We start from the raw sequence: 24851 nt of genomic DNA, 5'->3' as shown, positions 1-24851 counted from the left end.
AATTCAAAACAATTCTGCACATCTTGGCCAAATGAAGGTTAATGTCAGGCTGGAGCAGGGCTGAAAAGTCAAACTTGCCGCCGCCCCCCCCCCCCGCCCTCCCCAAAAAAAAGAACACGACCCCGCTTTGCTCCCATCAGCGGCGGCAGCGGGCCGCTTTCGGTGTGCAGGCGGGCCGGAGTGCCAGCCGGCTGCAGTGCAGAAGGCTGTCTGATGGATAGCTTGCATTCGGCGAGGACTGGACCTATGGCGTCGTGGATTGATTAGCCTGAAGGGGCCGTCGGGGGGGAGAAGCACTTCCTGTGTGTGTTAATGGACACTGCTACAGAGAGGCGCTGTGGTGGCTTGTGGCGGGGTGATGGTTGTTACTCCTCCTCATTCGCTTTCACTCTCCCCGCTAATGAGAGGGGAGTCAAGTGAGACGAGACGGGCTTTCCTACCAGACGGCTCTCTAGCGGCTCTCTAACCAGACACCAAAGACCGTAACAATAAACTACTACTATTCGGAGAAGTCAATTCTGAGTGTAATCAGCCCCTAGACAAAAAAAGTGGTGGGTTTCTTCATTCAGAATATTAAGACAATGTTCAGTTGGCATATTTTTAAATAATTAATTACAATAAACTGCATTTATAATTATGTGCATGGCAGTCACCTGGACCTTTGCTAGATATTTATTTGGGTTTAAAAGCATTAACTTTTGAGGGAAATTGTGGACCCATTGTTCATTCAACTTGTCAACCCTGCTCACCTAAAAGGTAAAAGTAAGACTCATAATAAGCCCGTCTGGCTGTGTAAGTGTGTAAATAAGTCTGTACCCGAGTCTGCTCAGCAGCTCCATCTCCGGTACTGGGGGTCCGTACGTCTCAACATGGACAGGCTTGTACTGGTACAGAACTTCTTCTATCCTGGGAGGAGGCTGAAGAGACACCGTCTGGCGCTGAAAAACAATTAAACAAAAGGACAATGTCTTCATTGTTTTGGGTTAAATATGCAAACCACAGATCACACACAAATCATCCCTGAAAAGGTTTACATCCATAAAAACCGCAGCGTTAACAAGCACCAGCGCTTGACTAACTGGTTTGACAATAGCTTGTACTGCTGGGACAATGACTCGGTACCTCTTGAGTTGTCAACTGCTCCACAATCAGAATCTGATCACGACATCATGCAGGAGATCCGCCACGCGCCTGATGTGGAGATGTAACTCCTGATTACAGTTTACTTTCAATCAAAAATGGATGATAAATCCCCCCAATTGCCAAATCCAATCAACAAGGTACTGTAGAAATGTAGTAGAAAGATATTACGTAATACAACTTAAATTAAGTAGAGGAAGTGTGTAGAAGGTCCAAGGATCATTTGCTACTTGCATTGTGGCTCTAACGTGGGTGAATATGAATGTTACTGGCAAATAATCAGGATTATCCAACATAATTCAACTAAAGAAATGCGGCTGCTGTGTCTCTGCAGTCTTCCAACCTCTGCTCAGAAAGCTGTAGTTTGTTTTGTAGAAACCTCTTCAAATCGTCAGTACTCAAGAGTTGAGATTCAGTCAGGCTACTCCAGTTCCTAATGCTCTTGACCGTGGTGATGGAGCGAGAAACGTGATCCTTCTTGAAGACACAGCAGAATTGTTCGATTTGGGCCTCTGCCATCAAAGGGGGATTTCCACACAGCGTCACGCCACTTTGTTTTCTTCAACATGGAAGTAGTGACAAGATGAACCAGACTCATTGAAAAAGCCTGGAATTAAAAAAGATGATTTCTAAACAAACATTGACTGTTTTAGGGACCAGCGAAGGAACTCAAGAGACAAAAGGAGAGATAAAAAGATAAGAGAAAGCAAAGAAAAGAGCAGAGGGGGAGTGTAAACAACAGAACACAGAGGGGAGCTGATGAAAACCAAACTAAACGAATAACATGTGCCCCGTGGCCTCAGACTGCCCGCCTTCACACATGCTTTGCCCCATGCGAGCGCGAGAAAACACACACACACACACACACACACACACACACACACACACACACACACACACACACACACACACACACACACACACACACACACACACACACACACACACACACACAGAAATGAGGCAACCAAAGCTGAGCTACAACTTTGTGCAAAAGCACTAAGTGATGAACACTGAGACTGCAATGCAGAGTCGGAGCCAAAGACAACATGGTGGTAATTGTATTAACCAGCAGAGTATGCAGGATATTTACGATATGAAAATAAACACAATTGGACAATATAAATTGTCTGGCTCCGTTTCAACAGAATTACCACTTTTTATATTTCTCTGATCGCATGAGCCAATGAAGGCAATGTTGCGAATCAACGAGGAGGACAGGAAGGCAGTACAGTACCACCGTCCCATCAACGCTGATGGGTTAACACTTTGAGCACCTTAAACCATCCGGGTCTCATTTCAATAGGTTACCAAGCCTGGTGTCTTTTCCATTTAATCTTATTTTGAACATGCATTTGCCATCTTCTAGTATGTCCAATTATGATCCACTCCCTTTTTAAAATGGAAATTCTTTTTGTAATTATGCATTTATTATCTTATGTGTGTTTTTTTTCTTATTTTTATCCACTCAATATGAACTACCTTTTCTGTTATTTATTCATATTTTACAATACATTATATTTCAGTATTGAAGTCAAGTATTTTATATATGTATATATATATAAAAAAAGACACTCCTTTCTTGGTATCTTCAGGAAATGTACCGTACTATGATACAGATCACAATAGTAAAGGATTATTATCTATATATTCCAATCCTATTTCCAAGAATGGTTTTGAACTTCAACAGAACAAGCCTGAACCTGTTGCATTTAACAGAAGGTAAGTCAGGCAGGAATAAGCAGCATAACCTTTAGAGCTGGAGGGGCATTTTTACAGGCAGAAATTGTGAGAGAACATCATTGAAGCCGTATGTAGATTTACCTTAAAACTACTATTTCTGACTAACTATAACAATAAGAATACTATTTTCCATGATTGGTTGATTTATTTGTATATATACACACATCAAACTGGTCACTTACTGAATACAAAACACAAAGCAAAATCAAATAATCGACCAATGATTAGATCCATATTGCCCGTTTTATACACTATTCAAATGCCTCAGATTGTTTGAGTTTTACTTTAGAACAAATTCTAGACCCAGTTCTCTATAGTTTTCATTCAACCTTTGACCCCAAGGTGCCAGTGATCCCGTCCTGTCCCATGTATCCAACACGGTGGAGCTCCACCGCCGGCTAATGAAACCCAGACCACCCAACCCAAACCTGCTCGCTCTCCCTCGCTTGTGCCGTCCTTCACTCCCTCCATCATCCATCCATCCTGTTTTATTTCACACTCCTCTACTGCACCAGTCAGAGGGACTGGGATGCCGAGGCGAAGAGAGGGGGGGGGGGGCACGAGAATAAAAGTTTACAACGTTAAAGCGGGAGAGCGACACATTGGGAGCTGCAGATTGCTAAGGAGCAATAAATCAAGACTTTTGAGCGACGGACAGAACTGAGCCAACCCCCACCGGAGAAATCTCTGTTGCATTCCTCTGCAAGGGCACCTTGAAAACTGACAGACACATCATCAGGAACATACAGAGCCTAAGACATGCATACACAAGGACAGGCTTTGCTCTCCTGAACGCACTTAACCCACCACAAAAAGGAGTGAAAGAACAGATTGTCGGTGCTCTTGGGTAAGCTGCTTTGATGCGGTCCATCTAAATCAGAGCGGCCTCAGACATGCTTCATCCTCACTCAACCTCATGAAACTCATCGGGTCCTATTAAAAGCCCGTGAGAAGTGCAGCATGTGAATATTGTTTTCCAAATGCTCCGGTGAAAGAACACAACAGAGGGGGGGGGAACACACCCCTGACCAGGCCCGGCAGAGCAGAGAGGGCTAAGGGACGAGGGCCCCTGCAACATCACCGACGAAAGAGCCAACACAAACATCTGCTCTTCACATCACTGAGGCCTACCTTACTACCTTAGAACCTCATGTGGGCCTTCATCGTGCTCTCGGGTTTGTGTATGACTGGTATTTTAGACTCGGATAATGCTTCTGTGGCACTAAAGTGAATCTCAGAGGGGTCGTCAATCTCAATAAAACCGCAGGGGGGGGATGATTTGAGGAAATCACCGTTACTCCAGAGAGAGTAATCCTGCTTCTCTTAGTACTGTGATCCTTCTACATTTAACCTCAGGCCCAGATGGAGTTGTAGTGATTTAGCAATACAAGCTTCAATTTATAGGAGTGGAGTCATTTTTTAAAAAGGTCAGGTCACGGTTGCCGGACCTCGTGCTGGTGGAGAAGACAGGTGTGCTGGCTAGGAGAACTGTTTAACACTCTTGGCGTCCGGTGGGGATTGGTGAGCGGGGGGGGGGGAGGGGGGTGTTGAATTTGGCTTGTGATGTCCGGTTACCTTTTTCTCAACTCTGCTGTCAACAACGTCTTCTGGGAAAGCAACAGCCCGTCTGACAGAGTGATATGGCAGACATTCATGTGACGTTTATGGGACAGGGGTGTCATATAAGTCACATTACTCTCAAGGTATGAGGGGTATGCCACTGAGGCACGGCACCAAAGTATACACTCAAAACAAAGAGATGGATTGGGTTAGGAGTGCTCCCAGATTTGTAAACGACGACAAGCTTAATTTTTTCCGATAATTACAGGTGCTTTTGTGATTTGATCATTTTCTACTTTGAAATGTTTGCTAAAGACAAAAAGTGATACTCAGTGACGGAAGAGGTCTTCAGATTCAATGTCCACAATGCCAATCCTACTCAAAGGATCAGTGGTCAACATCCCAAATGATGGATCACCACAAACAATGGCACTAAAAACCACACACGCTGCACAAACAGCAGCCTCCAGGTCCCCCAACCCTCTTTTGACTTTGCAGCTCAGCAGGACAAATCAAGGTCACGGAGACTTCACCTCTCCATCAGCACCGCCACATTACATCCACACACACACAACCACATACAGTCGCATGGTTCCCAAGGATTGGGGGGCCACAGCTGGCTTCCAGCAGACCTCCAGAAGCAGCGAGGCTTTCGACACTAATGCACAAAGTGACGATGAGATCAATGGAAACGGAAAAAGCAGTCAGCAGCGTGCAGGGGATAATATGAATGACCGTCATTAGGGCCCATCATCGTGCCATGCCGGCCTCAGACCTCACTTCAGCCGTCTGCCCTGGCAGCGCCAGTGCTTCTGTATGGATAAAGAGCTTTGTGCCGCCCATTGAGCAGCAAGTAGCGAGCGCTGCTCCCCACACAGTGCCTCCGCTCGCCTCCCGAGTTTAAATATAACCCGCCTGTCTAGCGGCAGCTGCCCCGGTGCAAAGCCCCTAAAGCTGACAACTTCTTTTTCCGCTAGGCCGGGCTCGGCCTGCCCCGTGGTAAGGGATGCTGAGGCCAACCCACCGGGGCCAAGCCAGGGGCAGGGGCAGAGGTGTGAATGTCCACATGTGCTGGTGCCAATCAGGGCTGACGGTTGGCTTCAACTCCTGAGCTAACCCCTTCTCCATAAACCCCCCCACCCCTTCCCCCACAGCTAGGAAGGAAGAGCCCACACACTCAAACCACATTAAAACTATGGGTTTGCGAATGTTGTACCTATAAAAATGTTTACACAAAATACACAAAACCACATTCATATAAACCACATCATCATCTGTTTTGGGCAACGATATGTACAAAGAGTGGGAATAAAATAAAATAAATTAAAATAACAATGAAGACAGTAAGAGTGAGTAGGTGTTTGGGGGGGTATGAAGCGGCACCTTGCAGGTAAAACCGGTTAGTCCAGTCTGCCGGAGTCCAGTAAGGCAGAGCTTGGCCTGTGTTGACGAGTATGTCTGCAAGACAGAGGTCACCGTAGAGGACAACTTAACCAAGTGAATCAGGCCTGCGCAAACAAGCTGACACCATGTGTGTGTGCGTGTGTGTGTGTGTGTGTGTGTGTGTGTGTGTGTGTGTGTGTGTGTGTGCCCGCCTGTGCGTTTTCTATGGTAGTCGAATACCACTGCCTAAGTGTAAAATGGAATAAAGCCAGAGAGAAGCCGGGGTTATTTCAGTCAGCTACACATCTATGTTTAGGCGTAAACTTTCCAGCCACATTTGGCTGGCTGTGTACGCGAGTTGCTCTTTTGTTTATGTGTGCGTGCCTCCTGCTTTCATTAAGTAGCCCTGCCGGCCTCGTCAGGTATGTCAGCTGCCGTGGCGCCTGTGAGGAGCGGAGCGGTGCGGGAACCTCGGACCTTTCATGTCAGGTGGCGCTGAAAGCCGCCCCGAGGTGGACAGATTCCCCATTGGTCACTGCTTTCAGGAATGGGAGACTGTGGCAGCTGAGGACAATCCCCAACCTCACACATGCACACTTCTGCACATCAACATCAAACTCATACAATTCTTGAATCAAATATACATGAACAATTTTATAGCAACCATGTTTTGCTCTGAGCAGGTGCCAAGCACCTCTTGTTGCGCTTGGCACGCTGGTCTTATGTGTCAGACAACAACAAGCAAACCTGTTTAAACAGTGAATAGCTGCCTCCCTCCATCTCTTTTGATAGCAGCGGACGTCTATTTCAAAAAGACACTTTATTCTTCAAAGGATGTTTACTCAGACTGGGTGAGGGGAGTGTTCGTTTATGTGTGTGTGTGCATGTGCCTGGGTTCAAAAGAGCGCCTACAAAGTGAGGGATTAGTGAGGGATTCTAGACCATTCCTGAGGCAAGACCGGGCCCATCCCACCTCACATCACACCTGGACCGAGACGACTTTCTCTCGGGATGGACCCACTTCCTCAAGCATCCACTCGCCAACATGTTAACGCGCAAAAACCGGAAGAGTCCGGATGTGGGCTGGAGGAGGTCTCCTTTACGGACTCCCGGAAGAGAGTAGTGTCAGAGGAGCGGAGACGTCCCCTTGCTTGTTCTCAGTAAACAACATGACACAACTAGATGCAATGTTAGGTCACTCTTTAAATAAAGACCGAGGAAGAATCGGCATCCTCACGTTCCATGGATCAAATGGCTTAAAGACTGCCGGATATGTCACTCCCGCCGGCTGAATTGCTGAAGGGGCATGTGGTGGTGGGGGAGGACGTCTTAAGGACACAATATCTGCTCCTTTGACTGTTGAACATGCACCTCAACTAAAACTTTGGAAAAAAAAACCTTTAAGTGCTTGCTTTACAAGAAAGGATTGTGTGAGGGGCTTCTACTTCTAAGACAATCCGTTTTCCAAAAAGTTAACCTTCTTCCTTCGTGGATGTAGTTTAACACGGTGCAATAAAAAACATTTTGTAAGAGCAGCTATCACTGAGATGCAAAAGTTATAGCAACATCTCACAAATGCTTCAGAGAACTTGGCGACTGCAGAGCAAATCGACCATGAGGAAGATTTCAGTACTAATAGATATATACTGATATGTCGGTAAAGAGGGAAAAACAAACTTAAGTGGGGGAAAAAAAGCCCATCATGGAAATGTGCCCCAGGTTAAGAAATGTGTTTAAACATTTGCCTCCCCCAGTTCCCGCTGAAGAAAAAAGAGAAACTTGCTTGGAACAAGGGACCACAAACTAGCAGATAAATGAATTCCAACTATCTGCAGGAATCAACCGCTCTGTGCTGAAACCCCACCAAGTCAAATAGGAGTCATTTCTTATGGACTGAAGCGAAATCCAAACCCGCACGTTCCCCTGACTCAAGTCTTAAAGTCCAACGGAGCAGATGCACGCTGCGAGCTCCGCTACACCCACAGGAGCTCAGGGACGGGCGGATGGAGAGAAATGGGAAGAAAGGAGTGAGGAAAAACAGCCACGGACGAAGCCAAGAGCAACAGCATCGTGCTGTTTTTCTCCCCATCAGCAAGTTTGACTTTATGCCGTATGGCAAAAGGGCGAGAGTCAGAGAGTCAGACCAAATCACTGGATCAATTCAAGGCTTTCCCAATAGTGGTCGATGTGGCAGTTGTCTCCTCAAGGTCTATTGAGAGAACTAATGCTTTTTTTGTGTCTCCCCGATTGTTATTGCATCAGATTAACTCGCCGAGCCGTTTCAAAGAGCGACGCCAGTGGAAAACAAATTCAAATGGACGGGATGTGCAGGCAAAGATGAGATAACACGGACAGAGTTGAGTTATACCTCAAACGTATGTCAAAACTCAGCTCCAGCCAGAGCCCTGGCGAGTACTGAGCGGATATCTCTCAAACGCATCACTGAACTGTGGGAGGACAAGCATGCCTCATGAGGGTTGCCGTGAAGGAGGTGGGGGTGATGACACAGTCCATATCTCATCGCAGTAAAATGAAAATAAACGTCTGAAAAACCACAACGATAGCCAAATGGAAGGTGTCTGCAGGCACAGTGAGCCCAGAGCCCACATGCCCTCTTCTGTGGGTCCCAGCGCTCACCCACAGGAATGTGATGACACGACTGAAGGGGTGAGGGCTCTGTTCCCACAATAAAGAAGCACCAGACACCAAAGGGACATCTTCCCCTTTGGAGGTCCAGACTGCCATCACCCCTCTGTCGTCAACGAGCACCGCGCATGGAGTTTGAAATTTAGACCCTGCGTTCACCTGCAAGCAGCAATGCCCACACACCGAGATTAGTCCTACTCATTACTATTACTGTATCTACGTGAAGGTATTGATAAGAGACCTGTAAAAGTAGTTTTGAAAGGAAAAATAACACTGCTTGCCTCTCGGTTGCCAAAGATAAACATGAAATAATTACTGTTGAAAACTTTGCAGAGTTGTAAAAGGCATCCTAGTCTTATCACAATGCAAAAGTCCTGTATTCTGGCATCTGATATGCATTGAAAACGCATGAATGGATCTGACTCACCATATTGATTCCCGTTGAAAAGAGGCTGGTAGGTTTGACGGCCTGTTTCTGCTGCTCTATCTGGGTCTCCAGCTTGGCGGCACGGACCTTGTGTTGGGCGAGCAGCATGGTGGCAGGAAGTTGAGAATGCTCCTGGAAGGACAAATGGGATTTTATGATAATGTTAATCTTGGTGTGTTCCATGCCACTAAATGCTTCATCGGGAACTGCTCATCATACCACCTGAAACTTGTATGTATAAGTTTCCACCCCCACCGCACACACACCATCATCAGACTAGGGTGATTTTGGGCTACATTATTGATCGTTATTGTGTGGCACTGCAGGGGACGCTACGTCAAGTACACTGCGCCGTCTTCGTCTCCATTAAAAGCAAAAAGCAAGGTCGAACATTTCAATGTCTCAGGTGGAGCGCTGCCAAGCGCTGGCGTCTAAGACACAAGCGTAGATACTTTGTTCGCTGAAGGGGTAGGACATTTTTGTTGGGGCGGATATCAATGGAAGCAGCATTAAATAATAAACCAAAAGTGATTTACTGGCTTCCAACACACTGGATGAAACATTTACCACTTATGTAAGTTCTACCTATTTTGTACAGGTGAATTTACTGCTTTATTTGGATCACATCAAATAACTAACATGATTATCATTTTACTTTAATAAGTTGCTGAAGAACAAATAATCAAGAAGCGCGTCACACTGATGCGTTTTATTGAGCCACTAGTTCAGCAAACACCAACAAGAAATCTAAATATATCGGTTGTTGTATGCGTATGAAAAAACAGTGAGCTCTCTGACCACAGGGATGTACATATGTCAACGCTCAGGACCGTTCCCCCTGGGGGGGGTTGGAGCTGATCTCATCTGCCTACAGTCAACAGGCCCTGTGCCTTAAACAAACAAACACACAGCTTAGCCTGCTATCTGCGATGGTGCTTCAGCAGCCCGCTCTGCAGGAACAATCACTTCCAAAGCCAGCAGCTCAACACAATGGGCACAGAAGCCTTTGGAATCACAGAATGAAAACAATGCAGCCCTTAGCACAATGACTGGTAATAATCTCTTAATGATCCACAGCCATGAACCCTCAGGCTGAAGGTGTGTGAGTGGGTGTGTTTGTGCGCCAGATTTGGAACATCCGTCACAGTGCGACTGCTTTTGTCGCCACCGGACCGAACCGAAGTGCAACGTGTGGATCTCACCAGCTCATCCAGCAGAGCCTGCTTGTTCTTCCTCTTAGCCTGCAGCTGCCTCTGCTCCTCCTGCAGCAGCTCCAGCCTCCGCTGCTCGTTGCCCTGCTTTTCCAGCAGCAGCAGCTCCTCCACTTCCTCCTGCTCTCTTGTCTGAGGAGAACACGAAAAAGGCGGAATTCCTGCTGCCCATATCGCACGTGACCCAACAGTCTTGGTGGGCTCAAGCAAACGTACATACCAGTTTAACCTTGTTCTTCTGGATGAGATCTCTGTTCTCCCTCTGGTATTGCTCCATCTGCAGCTTGGTGTTCTCCACATCAATGTTGTTTGTCAGGTTAGACACTACGGAGCGGACACCAACCAGCATTAAAGGGACAGTATACTACATTGGAAATTACTTTTGGATCATTGAACAGCTTGTTCAATCCACTGATTAGCCAGCTATTTCCCTAAGCAAAGTTCTTCAAAATACTGTAAAAAGTGCCATTGACAATCAACTGTGATCTAACTAAGAAAAATATAAAATAAGAATGTGACCGAGCCTTCTGAAATTGTATTGATGTATAATTGGAACTAGATACCTGACTTTAACATGACATTAATACTATTTTTTAGCTCTCCTCTGTCCCACATTTCTACTATTTTTTAGCTCTCCTCTGTCCCACATTTCTGCCTGTTTTCATTTTTACTTACTTACAAATAATAACAGAGGTTATCCTCTGTATTAGATATTTACTATTGCATTTGTCTTAATTCAATTTAAAAGCGGCAGATAAAGAAATATTATTGAAAGGGCAAAAATCTAATTGTATTACTGTTGTGTAGTTATATTGATAGGTAGAACATTTTTTAGGGCACGTGATGTTTTCTGGTGTAGCAACAGATTATGGTTTTGTTTCTAATACAGGTCATAGCCTCTTGTTTCTTGTTCTTCGGATTTTGTATCCTTATGGTTGAAATGCAATTATTGTAAGTCGCTTCGGATAAAAGCGTCAGCTAAGTGACATGTAATGTAATAATGTCTTCCAACTCAAAACTACGCATTTGCTTTTAATTTGCGTGAGGCTTTTTCTACATAAAAAAAAGGCACAGAAATCGAAACTGTTCCGCCGCCACTGCAATGTGTAATCTTCATGGTTTGAAAGCGTATGATGCATATAGTAATAAACAACCAGATGTTTAGTCCCGTCAAAGGTGTGACGGACCCTCAAATGTGGGTCAGTAGGGTAAAATGCTTTTGGGCCCGTTTGATTTGGTGGCAGTAGCTTTTCCACAGGCACAAAGTAGCAAATAGTCACTCGCTCGATGCATCCATGCTTAAACTCAATGGGGGGTCCAGATGTGTTAGCATTACACTTATAGGCATCCCTTCTGCCATTTCTTTCAGTGAGGCTTCCGAGTTGGTCCTACCTACGTCCTCCACCCGCTCAAGGTAGTCGTTGTACTCCCTCAGGCTCGGGAAGTCAAAATCTCTCTTGTTGTATCTGAGGAGTAATAGCGAAACCCGATGAAAGCAAATATGCGGCAGCATTAATAGCCTCCATTAAATCAACCATTTTAAAATACCATGCCTGCATGCTGGCTAATAGACACACATTAGATGTCAATTAAGGGGCTATTAACGAACAGATGAGAGGGAAGGCCGGGAGGGGCTGAGGAGTAAAAACCTGGCAGTGAAAGAGCCTTCCTGTTTGACCCCCCCCACCCCCGGGGGGACTCATTGTCTACAAAACAAACAGTGTAATGAGAAAGACAAAGGTGGCTTAAGAAGAGGGAGGAGGCATGAGATGACACATAAACACACAGAGCCCCACCTCTAAACCCTTCTGCCGCCCCCCACACTCACATCTTCAGCACCTTCTTGCGAATCTCCACCTCCTTATCCACGGTCGGGTCTTCGAAGAGCTGCACGCGGAAGTTGCTCTTCCTCAGGGGTGTTTCACACTGCACGCAGTTACCCGAGCCGCGCACAAACAGCATCTCCACACAGTTCTCGCATCTGTTGGGGAGAAAGAACAACGGAACAGAAACAACATCAAGCCGAGCCGAATGTTTTTCCAGAGGTGACCCTTTTCCAGTCAGGCCTGAGAGGCAGCTGGAAGCAAGGGTGGGCGTGTGTGATACAGCTTTCATCGCAAATAAAGTCAATTTGTGTTCTCTCTCTGGTGTCTGCAGGTTATGATCAAGCGCAGTGGGTGATAATGGGGCATATGAATATTTCCTCTGAGTGCTCAAAGATGGCTGGGATTAATATTGGAATGTCGATGAGGCTGCCTCCTGCTCTCAGACTGGAGGAAATTAGTCTGACACCCCATCAGTGCTGTGTGTGTGTGTGTGTGTGTGTGTGTGTGTGTGTGTGTGTGTGTGTGTGTGTGTGTGTGTCTAGTCTGCAATGGAAAAACATTTGCATTGCTGTTATTTCAACAGACCTCAGTCATGCCACGTATACATAATATAATAAAACCGAGCTGTGTAATTCACAGCGTACTCTATCATTATTATAATGATATAATGAGTCTTTTACGCAAAGGAATACAGATCTGCAATTGCAGCTTACGGCTTTCATTTATCTGAAAATGTAAGTTTCATATCTAAAAGACACATCAATATTTTAAATGCAATTTCGAAAAAGCTCTATTATGGAGACGTCAAAGCTCCTTTTTTTAAAAATATTTCGGATATCTAGTACATTGTACTACTCCATAATGGAGTCGAGTTACGTTCCACGACAAATATGCAGCAGTCCAGCGCAGTCATGATGAGTTTTTCAGGCATTCAGCACAGAGGACGCCTCTCCACTTATTCACTTAATTATGACGACAATGGTAGGAACATACTTTGAATGATGTTGGAAAATGTCAGGTAAAAACAGGAAGGTTTACTCCACGCACCATGACAACATGACAACTGTCAGACCCGGCTAAGGGCGCAACCCTGAGCTCAGCCATCAATCACACCTTTATGCAGGTAGGCGTTTACCCATCCGTCACACTCAAGTGAGGAGTGGACACTGAAGACAATGGGAAGGTTCCCAAATCCCCCCCGATAGAGTGGCGGGCCTGGATAAACGTTTACACGGTACACCTTTTTTTAATTAAGTCTCTGCAGAGCTTTATTTCCACAGGAGTTCACCTTCCTGCTGACAGCCACCTTTCCAAAAACAGAATATCTGCTTTTGAGTGCAGACGGTTTACATAAAGGACTGAGGCAAACGTCTTTGACGGTGGGGTTGAGTCATTTCTTTCCAAAGTCAAGTACCGGGCTTGAGGGCTACCTGGGCCCAATAGAAAATCCTGAGAAAGTCATCATGCGAGTCGTTTTACTTGATCAGCAGGATTCAACCCCCCCACCCCCAAAAAAAGCAGTTAAAGTTGAAACTGCAGAGCCATGAAGTTTGGCTGTTTACATCCAACGTCTTGGATATGGGTCAAACAAGCCCAACCTGTCAAGTGTGACGCCACGCTTTCCGTCATGCCACATGCAGGGGGGGGAGATATGTTACAAGGACGCCAGATTAGCTGAGTTTAAGATGAAGCCAAAAAAAAAGAAGAAAAAAAAAACGACACACGGAAACATCTGCGTCGTCCAGTTGGTGCTTAGGAGCGCGAGGAGTCCCCGCTCAAGTGCACCATGGGAGAGGCAGATGTTCACTGTGGCCCCAGGCCACAAGAGATCTATAGGCCCGGCCATATGGAGGTAGATGGAGGGGTTCGGCTTGTTTCCACAGGCCCACAAAGAGCCCATTCATCAACACAAGACGAGGAGTGGGGCGTAGCTTGCCCCCTTGCCCCATAAATGGACCACACATCAGAACCCTCCAAAGGGGAAATCCTGTGTAACTCTAGGAGGCAAAGAGCTGGATGCCTCATACGGAGGGAGGAGATTTTAGAGTCAATTTGCCATCCTGCATCTGAAATGCGCTCTTCTCTAAACAAGGGACGGCTTTTTCGAATGTGCCTTTTGCCATTTGTAGTCAACAGGGGACTCAGAAAGCTCTTGCCTGGCTGCGCCGTATTGCTCGAGCATACTGAACAGACAATTAAGTGAGCCGACAGATCTCCAGCAGCTCTGTGTCCTAGGGCTGTTGTCACTGACTGAGTGCTCCCTACTCCTCCCTCCCTCCCTCCCTCCCTCCCTCACCTGTCCTGCTCGGAGCTTGAGGCTCCTATCTGTCCCATCTGCAGCTGTCAGCAGGTCAAAAAAGGGGGTTAAAAGGGAGGGTGAAAAGGGTCCTGGTTCAGCAAAGAGGCCACACCATCACCGGTGACATTGTCCGTCTGCTTCTCCTTCTTCTCGTGTACAAATAAAACAGCGCTATAAACGGAGCATGATTCACGGAGCAACGTCAGACTGCCTTTGTGTCAAATTTAAACCTGCTGTGACACCGTGTCCTGCCGTGTGACCTATACAATACCTGCGACAGCAGAGTCAAAAAACGCTGAGGCCCACGAGTGCGATTGCTTATACGGGACGCACGCACAGGCTTGTTTGAGCTTGAAAAAATAAAGCTGAGGTTTGGTGTACTTTTACCTTTAAGACGGAGCAGACAAAAGAATGTCAGGCCGTCCATGTCTTTATATGTGCAGAATTAACTGGAACATTGCACCATTATTATATTGCATCATTCGTTTCTGAGCTCAATACTACATTACTTGGTCAGTGTTGACTGGAACAGCCCCTTTATCAGGTCAATGCAGAGTGAGGCTTACGGTTATTTAAATGTAAATTGTGCCCTTGTAATTTCAAGAGTTGACTGTAAACATGAAGGTTATTTATTTTAAGAAATCCGACGAAAACACCTGTCAAAGTTTTAGAAAGCTCAAGGTGACATCTTCATCTCTTATTCTTCTGTAAACAGCTTATAAAACAGAGAGTCTTTGGGAACAATCCAATGAATGCATTTTAATTACATTATGCGTTTTGAAAATGGTTGTAGATTCATTTTCTGTCAAATAGCTATTTGAATAATAAATAAATAGGAAGAGTGTCGTCGACTGTCATACTTTATTTCAGAAATAGTAATAAAATGTGCTATCAGGTCCTTCAGATTTACTCTGTGCTGTTCTTGCTTACACGAACAATCACAAATGGAGGTGTATCCTCCTGAGGGAAAAGGCAGGGACCAAGAAGTTCATTTGTGTGTGCAAAAACACATTTGCTACATTTCCCTATATTTTGTATTCATTCTTTCTACAACAAGGTGTGGAATTGGTACCACGTCTGCTACTGTACGGACCTCCGTATGTATCAGCTCCAAACGACGTCAGTGATGAAAATACAGATTCAGTTTGAGAGTAGAGCAGTTTCCAAGTGGTGCATTAATTCACTGTTGCACCCGCTCCGAGGAACAACTCCAAGGTGACCTGGACTAGGACATCTCCAAATTGCTTCATTGCAGAATCATTTCAATTTTCTGTGTGTAGCCGGGCATACCGACGCGGCCGGTGAGTTATGAGCTTGCTGACCTGATGACAAAGCATGGCCACTTCCTGATGGCACGGTCAATAAACAGACAGGGTCAAAAAGATGCTCCCATCAGACAACCACCGTCACTGCAGAATCCTCGTAGAGAACATGCCCCCCTCAATTGAACGACCAGGTTTGCAAACAGATGACATGGCTGAATAATAGAAAATGCACAACCAACAAGATTTACTGAGTACTGACATGAGGGGGACACACACTCAAACGGGACTTAAGTTTAGTAATAAATGTGATCAATTTGTGATTATCTGTGCCTTTATAAAATCAAATACCATGTGTATTGCTGGCTACAGTTTGACAAAAGCAAAGATTTCCCTACATTATTGTACGTTAATGCATTAAATTGACATACGATTTGAATGGAATTTAGCTCAAATTCAATCCAATTAGATTCAGTAAAGGGATCCATAACCAGGTGTATGAGGTAAACTGCTGAAACCGACCAGACACAGGGTGAGAAGTGGGGAAACCATGTTGTCTTTAGGGATCACTTTTTGTTACATAAAGTTAATAAGGTTGATTATATATATATATATATATATATATATATATATATATATATATATATATATATATATATATATATATATTAGTATATTGGATCCAGCTTACATCCAGGACCTGGTCAAACCCGACATCCCGACCCGAACTCTCCGCTCTGCATCTGCCAAACTGCTCGTCCCTCCGTCACAGAGAGCAAAACACTCGACTGGATCACGACTCTTTGCTGTCGTGGCTCCGTAAGGGTGGAACGAGCTCTCTGAAGACACCAGGACCGCAGAGAGCCTTCACATCTTCCGCCGCAAACTAAAGACACACCTTTTCAGACTCTACCTCGACTAAAAGACTAACAAATTGTAGCACTTAAATTGTACTTGTAACGCCACTCATCTCTAGCAAATTGTAAATTGGCTTATTTGAGGAAATTGCACTTTCTTGTTTCTTGCTCTGAGTTTGTATCCCTATGGTTGAATGCACTTATTGTCAGTCGCTTTGGATAAAAGCGTCAGTAATGTAATATAGTACTTTACCCAGTTAGGGAAGGGAACAAATAAGCAGTGCATGTTGTTTTGATTAGGAATAATGAGAATTAAGTGGGAAGTTGTAATGCAGCACTCTGTCTGCTGCTGTCTGACTGTCACACCCCCATGGCAACTGTTCTCTTTCAGGATGACCACAATGTTATTACATTAACAATAGAACATATTTGCTTTATAACACATAATGTGCCAGATGGCTAATTAGAGAGCATTGAAATCCATTAGCTGCTAGCTCACAACTCGCGAGGCTGTACTTAACTCAACGTGTGATGCACGTGAACCAAGCTTTGGCATTTTAGGGTTAATAATAAGGACATAGTTGTATATACATACGTACCCGTGTGCTTTATATATATATATATATATGTGCTTTATATATGTATATTTCTGCACAAACTGGGGCACATTAGCGTCGCTGCGTGCTTTCCTTGAGCCGTCGCGTTTAAATAGCGTTACTCACAGCGTGTGGCCGCACACGTTCACCATCAGCTTCAGCGAAGGATTCCTGTATTTGGTGGTTTTGCATCTCGGGCATCCCTGGTCGTCCATTTCTGTCCGGGCGACACAAAATAAAGACTCGAGAGAGATGTCAACAACTGAGAAGCCCTGTGCTCCTGTCACTTTCCCGGTGGCGAACTGCTGTGTTACACCGAATGCGGTCCGACCGGAAACGCCACTAATAGGAGTTGTTCCGATCTAACGTTGACCTCTAATAAGATAGTGACGATTCGTCTGAGGTGAAGGGCTGAGTTGTTTATCTTCACGTGTGCCCTCATTTGTATTTGAATATATACCATAAGTTTTACTGTCTCCGCTGTGTAGTAACCTGTAGATTTCTCCCGTATATTGCATGACTGAACGTAAGTCTGCACTGAGACATCATTTAAACTCTCCAGATGATACTCACCAGGGCTTCTGACATGAAGGTTTTGGTTGGATGTGTAACTGTTGGCATTGTTTATTCAAGATAATAACTCCAATGACATATACACCACGTTGGAGGATGTATCATACCATTTATTGTTTTAAATAAACAATGCACAATGAAGATAGAACGGGGTGATTAAAGTATTTAGACATTGATTTTACTACATAGAACATATTTGGTTTATAACACATACTACATATATATGTATGTATATAAATATACATTATATATAGTAAAATCAATAAAAACCCAGACCTATGGGTATATTGATTTTACTGTCTTTGTATAAATGTTATTGATCCACCCCAAGCCAGACCTGCCACTTAAGACTGGACATTATTATTTGTAAATTGAAAGAAAAAAAACAGCAATTTTGACAGTTTTTTTCTTTTTTTGACATGACAATAGTAATCCTTATTTCGAAAATGTGAAAATACTTTTATTTAAAATTATATTCATGGCAAACGGATGGTCGGCTTGACAGACATATCACATCGCTTAATGAAACCCCCAAACATGTTCTGAATTTGCAGACAAACTGGCAAAATTCACACTTCATCTCTCAATCACAACCAGCACCTTTAGTGGAAACTATGTATGTAGTTATAAAAAGGTTGAGTGCATCGTACGTATCTCCGATAAGTCCCGTCGGAGTGCCAACATGTATTCAATGTTTTGTGAGTTGATATACAATCGTAGAATAATTTCAAATTGGCACAATGGCCGTATTGTCTCCGGATGATTTCCCCCCCTATTCTCCTCGATATGAGAATAAAACCGCTTTGATGTTTTCACTCGCAGCCAAGTCAGCCGCTCCTGACAATACGAACAACGAGGATATCCCGTTCCCACGATCCAAAAAAAGCACTCACCTTGCACAGGTGAGCCACGGGAATACACTTATATGACTGACAGCTGGAAACCAAACATTCGCGTCTGAATCCCGCTCGCTCCTCCCTTACGAGGCCCCCGGCGGCCAATGGCGTGGCTCTCCTGCAGATAGACCCCAGTGTGTCTCCTTCAGTTCCAGTCGCGGCAGACTAAAAGTCACGTTGGAAGGAAAGGGGGGAGAGAGAGAGAGAGAGAGAGAGAGAGAGAGAGAGATATCTACTTACAGCTGCTGTCAGACATCCGATCGCATTCGCATGGCGAGGAGGTAACCTGATCGAGCTGGGAGGAGTGACTTTACCGGGGAAGGTTTGAACAAAAAAAAAAAAAACATGTCTTCTTCTTCTGCCGGAGGAGTCACAACAGCAAATGACATCAAGAGGGAAAATGTGAAGGAGGTGGATAAGCGGGACTGCATCAAGCTTGTGGCGCTGGACGCGGCGGAGTTGTCCATGGAGCGCAACGCGGACGCGGTGCGCACGGAGCTGTTGGTGAGCGCCGCTTCCTCTCTGGCTTTCTCCCCGGAGCAAGTGGCGTGCGTTTGCGAGGCATTGCAGCAAGGGGGTAATGTGGACCGGCTGGCCAGGTTCCTGTGGTCCCTGCCACAGAGTGACCTGCTCCGTGGGAACGAAAGCATCCTGAAAGCGCAAGCCCTCGTAGCGTACCACCAGGCTCGGTACCAGGAGCTGTACAGTATTTTGGAGAACCACAGTTTCAGCCCGTCCAACCACACCTTTCTGCAAGATCTGTGGTACAAGGCCCGGTACACCGAGGCGGAGAAGGCACGGGGGAGACCCCTGGGCGCCGTGGACAAGTACAGGATCCGGAGAAAGTACCCTCTCCCCAGGACTATCTGGGACGGCGAGGAGACTGTGTATTGTTTCAAGGAGAGGTCCCGCAACGCGCTGAAGGATCTTTATAACCACAATAGGTATCCGTCTCCGGCAGAGAAAAGAAACCTCGCCAAGATTACAGGACTCTCCCTGACCCAGGTCAGCAACTGGTTCAAAAACAGGAGACAGAGAGACAGAAACCCGTCCGAAGCACAATCGAAAAGGTGAGGAAACAAAAGAAACCAGCCACGCAATAGGCTGAATGAGTGACCAGCTCCAGACACGACCGTTTTTAAACTGTCGAATGGGTGTGCGTAAAATGTGTAATAAAACAGAACCAGAGTCATTTAGAACGGCTTTTTTTTTGTGTGGAGGGGTGCATGAAGTTCACCAGCATTCCCTTTGGCTGACGATAGTATTTATTAATCTCCCATCTGACTCATTTTAAAATACCGGGCAGTGATAATTATTAACCGCTGATAATTATAGGAAACCCAAAAAAGTGTGCGTAAAAGGTTTTGGAGCACGTTTTAAATGTTTTGAAATATGAAGCGGTTGCCACTCAGATCCGGTTTCAAGTGTGTTGGTGCACAGGGGCATGGAAACCACACGCAACTAAATAACCCCGTGACTTGCACGCTCCTGTGATTTCGAAGTTGCTAACTTAAACAGTCAACACTTTGCTTTAAGGGATTCTGCTATTTGCAGTGAGTGTATGTCAGTCACAGATGAAACAAACACAATAACGCGTGCACGTTTCCCCTTCGCAGCACATGAATCATTTTCATTGTTACTTGTTTTCTTCCACTCAGACCAAAAGGGATCTAAAAGCCTCCATCGGCTCCTGCGTTTCATTTCATAATCCTCCACACAGACACACAGAAATGCTGCTTCTTTCATGTTTCCCTCTTTGTGAACAAAGCTGACTCACACCTGGTGGAGGTGACCTCTCTCTCTCTCTCTCTCTCTCTCTCTCTCTCTCTCTCTCTCTCTCTCTCTCTCTCTCTCCCTTTCTCACGCGCACACACAGACATCACGCACACACCATTACAGTTTGCTTAAAGTCGGCTCTGAAATGATTCAGTAACGTTCAAGTACACGTTTACAGGCCGGTAAATATTTTTGAACAAGTCGTCTAATATTTTACCTTTCCTTTCCCGGAAAGTGTTGGTGAGAGGTTTTTAGTGCGCGTGAGGGCGCGCGTGCGGGTACTCGTGAGCGTGATGGAGGGGATGCAGCTGCTTGGTTCCATCTCTAAAAACATATTCGTTTATTGCGTAATTATCTCTATACATGTACCGACTATTTATACATCATCGTAAGTCTTCAAGGAAACGGACGAAGAGGGATTTATAATTACAGCACCGTTTGAATTAAATTAAAAGGAATACTGTCAGCCATTTGTTTTGTCACTCCACCAGCGCCGCATCCTGTCACGCCACAATTTATTGCGCCAAATGGTTGCACGGTTGTTGACGTTGGTTGCTGTTGCCAGTGTGGCTCTCCGTGAGGTATTGGTGGACTAGACGTTCACTAACAGCTTGCTCTTCAAAGCTGTGTAGTAACACAGAGACAAATGTGGCTCTGGTGCAGCTGTGGGTGGAAAGGAAATAAAACGCCAAATAGCCTTTTATTGAATTTACGTTGTCGCGTGTAAAGTGTGTCTAAATTGCTGAAAGAAATGCACAAATGAATTAATGAATTAATTACTTCATAACTATATAACGGGGAACAGGCACTTTTTACAATGTTTTATTCATTTATTTACTTAATTTATGACTTAAAGTAACCTTTTGACAATAGTTTCTTTACTTATTTCAACCTTGTTTTATGACAAACCAATTGATTTGTTTTTCTCAGTGAATCTGATGGAAACCACAGCACAGAGGACGAGTCTAGCAAAGGCCAAGAGGAATTGTCTCCCCGGCCCCTCTCCAACTCCTCAGATGGAGTGATCACCCACGGGACCCTTTCCATTCAAACGGGGCCCCTGGACAGTGGGGTGGTCCTCCAACAGATCGGGGACATCAAGCTGCCCCCTGGATCCAGCAGTGGCGGCCTCTACAACGGAGGTCTAGTGACGAACACCCCCTCCGCCGTCTTTCACAACGGGGGCTCCTCTTACCTCCACACACCTGGAAACATCCTCTTCAACGGGCTCAATTTGGGCATCCAGCCGCTGGCCTTCAACCCTCTGAGGCCGTCCGGCGGGGTCTTGCTGGGGGGCTCTGGTATGGACATGCAGATGCAGACAGGGCAGGAGAAGGGACTGGGCAGTTCTGCCGAGGACTCGTCCCTGCAGTACGGCTCGTACTCGGGCTGCGTGAACGGGGCCGAGGTGAAGCTGGAGGGGGTTCACACCATGGCTCCCCAGAACGGAGCGTCCTCCGTGCTCACGTTCGGCTCCTCTTCAGGTGCGCTGCAGCTGGGTGGCTACAGTCTGGTCCAGGTACCAAGTGGAGTCTCTGACGGCGACGGCAACTCGTTACTCAACGGCGACATAGGTCTCCCTCCACTGCAGCTCTCCTCTGCTCTATCTGCCTCGACGATCACACAAGGTGAGTTCAGAAGAACTGCAAGATTAAATAAACTGACTCCTTATTATGTAGAAATAACCCTGTGTTTAGTTATATGAGGCCAATAAGAAAGACAATGATAAAACCAATTAGTTGTGACTCATGGAATATACATTATTTAATCTTGATTAAACGTTTTTAAATCCATTCAAATGTAGCACCTCTGCCATGATATATCATAGTATATAGTGCAACTAAAAATTAGGGTCCATCACTTTATTCAAATATCAAACCTACAGAAAATATTGACGTTCATATTTCCTCGCTTGATAGCTAATCAGTGGCAGTAGAAACAGGGTTGGGCCACACACATGCTCATAGAAGGTGGTCCTTTGAAAACCCCAGAGATGAATAAAAACAAGCTCTGGAGTCCCCATCACTCATCATGATTGCACTTTTGATCTGCAGAGCAGGGAGGAGGGGAAATATGTTTCAGACAATCAGTCTATGAAACGCACTCAACAGGAATAAGCCGTTACAGCACTTACTTTGACATAAAGCAGAGAATCTACACCAGGATGAATAATAAGGAAAAACAGAAAATTACGGCCTGCTGTTGACTCCTGACAGGCTCCTGCACTCGTTCCCTGGGGAACCTGCAGGTCCGGCACAAAGTGTGCGAGACACACAACAGCAATCTCGAGGCCAAGGCCTGCTGTAAATTAAAGGTATACTACTGTGAGAACTGAGGTACTGTGTGTATTGATCCATTGTTACATCACCACAGGTAACATACCGCTGAACAACGTAGCAGTGAGTTCCTCCAGCGACTCGTTCCAGCAGCAGGACAAGCTCACCATGACGTCCCTTCACCACAACGCCGTCCTCTACAGCATGAGCAACGCCAGCCAGGCGGCCATCAAGAAGGAGCCTCTGGAGGGAGGGGTGTACTCCTCGTACCACCACGGGCTCCACCTGGACCCCAGCGTCCATCTCGGCTACTCCGCTCACAACTCGGACGAGGCTCCTTCCAGCCAAGGCGCCGCCTCGTCCACCGAGGTCTCCGCCGTCAGCTCATCCAGCCCCGAGCCAGAGGTCTACACCACCCTCACCGTCAGCACGCCCCTGATGACCCAAACGGAGCCCGGCAGCCACCACCTCCAGCCCGCAGAGTATCTCGGGGGCCACGTGTTGCGGGGGCCCTCCTCACACCTGATGGGCCCCGGCATGAACAGCAACTACATAAACCTTTCAGAAAGCAAGGCGGAAGGTTCGGGCTCGGGGGGCGTGAGGGAGATGGTGCGGGCCATGTGTGGGGAGATGGAGGCCGTGGAGGGGAAGGACCTAGCCAAACTACAGACAGTGCAGATGGAGGAGAACATGGCTGACCTTTAACCTCAAACCTCTTGTAGAAGCACTAATGTCCGCCCAAGCAGGGATATGGTGAAACGTTGAACTTTTGTGTGAGCGTGTGTGTGTGTGTGTGTGTGTGTGTGTGTGCGCGTGTGTGTTTTTTTTTTACTATTCAATTCTCTTAAATGTTAAATTATTTTAGTTCATTTTACAATGCACTCTAATCAGAGGGGAGCCCTGGAGGTGTGCATTATCTGGCCGTCATAAAAATAAAAATAAAAGTCTGTGAGATGTTGCTAAAGGCCCCGTTCATAAGACATAACAACGGTTACGCACAGAAGAAGTTGCTTCATGTGTTGTGAGCCGTGTTTAAATATGCATCTTTATAGACAACACCTGCTACTTCCTGTTGAGTGGATTTGATCTGCAGAAGCAGGTGCTGGAATGCTTGGAGTCATGTGACAAGGATGTTCCTCCAAACTAAATGCGTCATATGGGTCAAACCAAAAAGGTCATTCAGTAGGGGGAAGAGGGAGAGAGCCTCGGTGAAAACGCTCAGTTGGAGCAACAGCTTCAGCGGAGGGCCGCACACAAACAGAGAAAAAGTGATTCAACTAACAAAGCTGCTGATTCCAGAAGAAGTGTCCTTCGGTAATCACCTTAAATGATCCGTACGCCTCTCAAGTCACTCTGAAACCCCGTTTTGTGCTTTATATCTTACCAAATGAAGAGTTAAGACGAATGTGCCTTTCCGCTACTTCAAAGACACAACGGCATTGGTCTGTTTTGGCGTTTGCACTACCATGATGACATTAAAATGTAACGCGTTTCAAACAGCCTTCATGTTGGAGGGTTTGTCATGTGTGACGCACCTCAACAAATGCACACTATTTCAGTAATGGGTTTGTATTTTAAGCCTCATCGTCAACCTGTGAGAACAAGATATAAATAATGATCTAAAGGTCGTGGCTGTCGCTTCACACTTTGTTCATCATAGCTTGTTTATAATGCTGCAACTCATAGTATGTTAACTAGATGTGACGATGCTATTCTATATCCCGTTTCCTTTTGATGTGTCTCTCCAAAACATGAATGATATTTTTCCATAAAGGGGTTGTAATAACCCCTCTTTGCATGGCGTCATAACATTTTGGACACTAGTGCCTTCCATTTTGTGTTTCCCGAGTAACGCCGACAGAAGGCTTTGTCGTGGCTATTTCGTTGGCGTGCAGGCGGTGACATTGCAGCTCGAGAGATTTACCACCACTGCCCACAGCCGTTACTGGCACATTTGTCGGGTGTCAGTCGAGGGACAGACGTGAGAATGCGGAGCCCATTTGTCAATTGTGTCCAGTGCTTTTCACAACTGCAACCTAATTCCCCGCTGTCATACGTGACCATAATAGCACATTTCAGCCTTACAGACAACTCACACCGTGCACATCTATGTGTGCATCACACGTCTTCATGCGAGTGGACTAGAAACTTTCCTTTTTCAGGGTTTATGGCATAATCCCATCAATTTGAATGGATGTTTCAATGAAAGTATCCGCAGTGCTTTGATGTCATATACCAAAAATGAGTCGAGGGCAAGTAGTAAAACTGATGGTCATTTGTTTTTTAAATCTTAGTTTGAATTGTTTGTTATCGGAAATTATGTGAATGTATTTTTCTAAATCTCCATACTGCAATAAAAGTTTATATTTATAAAAATATA

General features: G+C 45.6%; 2 protein-coding genes across 4 annotated transcripts in view; one reads left to right on the top strand and one right to left on the bottom strand.

Annotated features, from left to right (window-relative positions):
* Positions 1–18913, bottom strand: part of mnat1 (MNAT1 component of CDK activating kinase) — a 29423-nt gene extending 10510 nt beyond the window's left edge. Inside the window, exons 1-9 of one of the 3 annotated variants that reach the window (XM_078089931.1) lie at positions 18660–18913; positions 18417–18537; positions 17077–17167; positions 11939–12091; positions 11503–11576; positions 10331–10434; positions 10102–10242; positions 8900–9031; positions 817–938 (exon numbers count right to left, since the gene is read on the bottom strand). In XM_078089931.1, the coding sequence (XP_077946057.1) occupies positions 817–938; positions 8900–9031; positions 10102–10242; positions 10331–10434; positions 11503–11576; positions 11939–12091; positions 17077–17165 (815 nt within the window). In that variant the 5' untranslated portion in view covers positions 17166–17167; positions 18417–18537; positions 18660–18913. Of the gene's footprint in view, positions 1–816; positions 939–8899; positions 9032–10101; positions 10243–10330; positions 10435–11502; positions 11577–11938; positions 12092–17076; positions 17277–18416; positions 18587–18659 lie in introns of those variants that run through there. The other 2 variants (XM_040199437.2, XM_040199436.2) reach the window with 2 other exon arrangements.
* On the top strand, positions 18747–24851 carry six4a (SIX homeobox 4a). The gene is made up of 3 exons (XM_040199432.2): positions 18747–19489; positions 21126–21823; positions 22569–24851. The coding sequence occupies exons 1-3, from the start codon at positions 18765–18767 to the stop codon at positions 23174–23176; spliced, it is 2031 nt and encodes a 676-aa protein (XP_040055366.2). The 5' UTR covers positions 18747–18764; the 3' UTR covers positions 23177–24851.

This window comes from Gasterosteus aculeatus, chromosome 15 (assembly GCF_964276395.1).
Source record: "Gasterosteus aculeatus chromosome 15, fGasAcu3.hap1.1, whole genome shotgun sequence".
Taxonomy (NCBI): Eukaryota; Metazoa; Chordata; class Actinopteri; order Perciformes; family Gasterosteidae; genus Gasterosteus; species Gasterosteus aculeatus.
Note: the sequence above shows the minus strand (reverse complement) of the source record. Positions and strands in the feature narration are given on the sequence as shown.